The sequence below is a fragment of the Galleria mellonella genome, unplaced genomic scaffold (genome assembly GCF_026898425.1).
Source record: "Galleria mellonella isolate WM207_F2 unplaced genomic scaffold, CSIRO_AGI_GalMel_v1 utg171, whole genome shotgun sequence".
NCBI classification, from domain to species: Eukaryota; Metazoa; Arthropoda; class Insecta; order Lepidoptera; family Pyralidae; genus Galleria; species Galleria mellonella.
The window spans coordinates 6,240,211-6,244,828 of NW_026442014.1; the positions used below are offsets into that span (position 1 = coordinate 6,240,211).

The window sequence follows — 4,618 nt, forward strand, 5'->3', positions numbered from 1 at the left end:
AATTATCTAGGAATCTATTTAAAGAAATACGATAATTTAACTGTCGGCCTTCAATAATAAGGTGTTCATTACAGTTGTAGATTCGTCATTGTGTGTAACCTTAACCTTAGTGGTTTGTCTATTTTTTATTTATGCAATGCAAAATCGTGTCATACTTTTTAAACCAATCATCTATTTATAAAGGTCGTAGCAGTAGTAAATAATCTGAGGGTCGAACAATTTTTAATATTTCAAGATATATTCTGATAAGTCTATGGTGTTCTACTGGTACTAGAGAGTACTTATTTTGGTGTCTGTAGCTTAACTTGATGTATAAATTTATAATCTATATACTACAAATGTAAGAAATGTGAAAGGCTGTAAAGATATTTTGTATGTTAAAGGCTGAATGGATTTGAATAAAATTTGTTACGAGGATAAGTTACATGGTAACTCAACACATATGAAACTTTAAATGTGATGCACGGTGGCAAAGCCACGGGTAACAGTTAGTGAGTGAATAAATAAAAAAAATAAGTTATTGAAAATTAAATTTATTAAATAACCGCGTTTAACTTATTGAGATTCCCATACACGATCGGCCCTATAAACTATATGTACATTGCGGGCCGCTTATTCTATATATACAGCGCGTGAGGGATAGGCGTTGATCACAGGAAACAAATGTATTATCCTATACCGGTGCGCCAACCTCTTCCTGATATGACCTCGTGAGGTGGGCTGCGGCGGCAGTCAAGTGGCGCAGAGACCGCCTGAGACCACGCAGATGCCTTCGGCAAGCTGCAGCGGCACGCGCCGCCGACTCCCTCTCATCCTCGCCGTCGATACCGGAGTCTCCAGCTGCACTAGACGCATCACTTTCCGTGTCGCTGATATCAGATACCCTTCTGCCTCTCTCTACGTGCTCTTCAGCATCTCCTGCCCATAATAGTTCAGTCTTTAATTCATTCAGCATAGCGAACATGTTGAATGGGTCGTCGTCTCCTTCTTGCGGCAGGTTCATCAAACGGCTGGGTACAAGCACGGTCTCGTCCATGGTATTGACCATTTTGACGAACTTCTCCATGTCGTTGAGAATGCTCTGCTTAGAGAACTCAGTGTCATCATGCCGGGCAATTTTTCGCAGAGTGTTTCTGTAACAAATAAAGAAAGATATGGTCAGTTCAACTGTCATAAATTGACAGAAATTAAAAATAAAATAAAACTAAATTGATTAATATCATCATCATCATCATTATTTCAGCCATTATCCATCCACTGCTGGATATAAGCCTCCCCTATAGACTGCCATAAAGAACGGTTCTGAGCCACCTGCATCCTTGATTAATATAATTAAGTAATATTTAATTTAGACATAAATGTATATTAGAAAAAATATAAGTAATTTAATGAAAGTGTAACTGAGCCTTGATAACACTTGATTCAACAAAAATCTCATTTGGAATTCTTATTATAAATATACTAGTAACCCGCTCTCATGTAGATAAGTTACTTGCCATTAATTTAGCTTTCTATAGATGAAAGATTCATAAATTTGTTTAAAGTATTTATTGAATTTATCAACTATAACTAAAGATTGTGTTCCTTGAAAAAACTGACTTCAATTGTGACAAAAACAGTTATATTCATTTAAAAAATAAATCACTGAACTAGTTTTTATAAAATTTCTGAGACCAACCAAGAAATAAGTATAGTCTTTTAGGTAAAAAAAAAAAGAATTTTCCAAATCGGTTTAGAATTTGGTTGAGGTTTGCTGGAATTATGAAAAGTAAAAAACAAAAAAAAAAAATGTAATTGAATTTATAACCTGTATCTTTTTGAAGTAAGTTGATAAATAAATAATATTTCCTCATTATATTTAGATATAAATGCATAAAATTCATGAAGTGGCACAATGAAAATTACATCATTAAAAGCAGGATAATAGTTTAATCTGAGAAATTACTATCAATGAGTCATTTTAAAAGGACATGAAGTGTAATGAAAAAATAAAGTGAATCTTATTTACTAATTTTTACATGAATAGTCATGATATTATGAAATTTAATTTCTAAACTATTTTGTACTTTTCAAATAGTTTGTAATTATTGAAAATCAATTGTATTTTTAATTATAGCAGATATTATGGTGATGTGGTCACCACTACATTTTTTTCATCATTAAAATATTTTATAAATTGTGTTGATTTGAGTTCTGTGTAGAAGATATGGTAAGGTGTTACATATGCATATGTCAACTATTGAAGAACTAGGTTTATTTTCACACAATTAATACTAAATCTATATAATATTTATGCAATATGTGTGCAGTGATTGTGTGAACATTACTTAGAAACTAAGGTGCCATATGATAATACCTTATTTCAAAAATGGGTACTTGTTATCATTATCCAGTGTTTGCCCTAAATAAATATGTACTTTGTCACTCGAGTTATGTTATGGATGATTGGACAAGGTTTTGTATGGAACTACTATGGAACAAATCAATATAATAGGTTATATTTGCAGAATATTGTTGTTGGCTGCATAATGCTTCAAACCACAAAATATAGGAAAGTATAGAGATATTTATATTCAACAATGGTTGACCGATAACTATATGAGATGAAGTGACTGTTGTATTTATTTACTATTCCCACTTACTCAAAAGATAAACTTTATTAGTAGAATCATTTCTACAATGGTGAGTATTGACAATACTGATTAATAATAAAAAATATATAGGTTATATATATATTGTGTGAAATAAATAAGTACTTAATCCTTTTTAGATTTAGTTAAATTTGGTGGGTGGATTGACATGGGTGGTATTATAATGCAAATAAATGTTCAAATAATAGTATTGCTACTTTGTGAAAGTAAGTCACCAAGGTAAACCAGTGACAGCATGGCAATTTATATTAATAGCTAATATATGATATTTTGTTAATTATAGGTAATTAAATGATGACAAAATCACTTTTTGCCTTACATAATTAATATTATTGTTTGAACCATTACATAATATTATTGTGAAATTATTTTAACAAATATCTTTAGAATATTTAAATATATATTAGTTTGAATAGACTTAAATATACATTCAAAATAACTAGGTTAATCTATTTAAATCAATGACTGGTTAATATTCAGGTTCGTTATATACCTAGAATCTATCCGATACTTAATAATTGTTGTGCCTTTTAATTGTACTTCATTTTAATCTATTATAATATGAATTTCACAGTGAGAGGATATGGGACACGTATTACAAAACAAAATGAAGTCAAGCCAGCTAATCCCGATTGCCTGAGTCATTGATGTCCGCGCACGCCCAGTAAGTAATTCTTGGTAGTTTCTAGTAACCTCATCAATGAATAGGATCACATCATATGATTTCGAGAAAAACAGAAGGTTTGGCCTGATCTTCACGTAATTAGTTCTAATTTTGATTTTAAGAATATTTTAAGTGGCAGTAATGGTGTCATGTCTAAAAGGGTACGGCGTTGGCTTTTCTTGCAACGAAACAATTCTAGGAATGGTGTCATCACGGTGTGCAACACTGCAACACGACACTCAAGAATGCATCACGTACAAATAAACCATAACATCACAACGCCACATAACATAGGCCCTCAAGGGACGAGACAGTGGCCGATCATTGGATTTAAAAATCAAACACTTCGTACCTGCTGTTTTCTAATTTACTCGAAATATCGGTGTTGAACGACATCTTCTTGTGTTATTTAATGTACTAAATATCACTGAACACTCAAACGTCCTAAATTTTACTGATGTCACTGTAAAATCGACGCTTGCAACCACGGCTTACGAAATAACGCGACTGACGACGCGATCATGAAAACGACCGTACACAAGAAAATGATTTGACGTCTGAATAGAGGAGGGGAGACCTCGCATTTATATGATGCGATCATACGATGCGGGGGAAGCGAACTTTGTTTTATCAGTGTGTTGTAGCTTCATAATTAATACTAAATGTTTATGTATTGTTAAACGTATAATAATTAAAATACTGATTGTTGATGTATTATGTACAAAAATGTTACAGGTTTTTTTAAACCAACGTTAAACTCAATATTCGAATGAGCGTTTGGTGCGTTCTACTAAAGTCACACCACATACAAGCTTTGTGATTGGCCGTTTCAAACTGTTGGTTTTTTTTTCATTGGACACTGAAATTGGGATTTCGCGGGCTGTATTTGAAAGTCAGGGAGAAAGGAAAGAATTTTTTTATCGATATGGTTGATGATATTTTTGTTTTGATTATATAAAACACAGAAAAATAGTAATTGTTTAATAATGATACATAACTAGCAAACCTAGATATTGTATTAGCTAGTTACCAAATTATAATGCTAAATTTAGACTAAATTTGTGATGTGTTCTGAATGATCTTTAGATGACAGGACTATATATAATTATTTTAGTACACTTAATATATATGTGGACTTTCATTATGTGTACTTAAAATAATGATAGATAGTGTGTATGTATAAGATAACCAACTGAAGTGACAACCGGTTGGTCACATAGCTTGAAGAACCGATAACCGATGGGGGGAGAAAGGTTCTTGAGCGGCGACTTTGTACAGTCAAACGCAGTGTAGCGTTTTTTTG

The 4,618-nt window shown here is 32.3% G+C and overlaps 1 protein-coding gene across 1 annotated transcript; it reads right to left on the reverse strand.

The window, feature by feature from the left end:
• Positions 1-517: 517 nt before the first annotated feature.
• LOC113518142 (mid1-interacting protein 1-B) lies at positions 518-3,894 on the reverse strand. Its single transcript, XM_026902921.3, has 2 exons — positions 3,668-3,894; positions 518-1,133 (listed from the first exon to the last, which is right to left on the reverse strand). The coding sequence occupies exons 1-2, from the start codon at positions 3,709-3,711 to the stop codon at positions 674-676; spliced, it is 504 nt and encodes a 167-aa protein (XP_026758722.1). The 5' UTR covers positions 3,712-3,894; the 3' UTR covers positions 518-673.
• Positions 3,895-4,618: the final 724 nt, after the last annotated feature.

Bases quoted from the DNA above. Each gene is read 5' to 3' on its own strand.
- LOC113518142 (XM_026902921.3), bottom strand. From the start codon at position 3,711: ATGTCGTTCAACACCGATATTTCGAGTAAATTAGAAAACAGCAG. The intron at 1,134-3,667 runs GTACGAAGTGTT...TATTTGTTACAG, and splicing joins AGTAAATTAGAAAACAGCAG to AAACACTCTGCGAAAAATTG.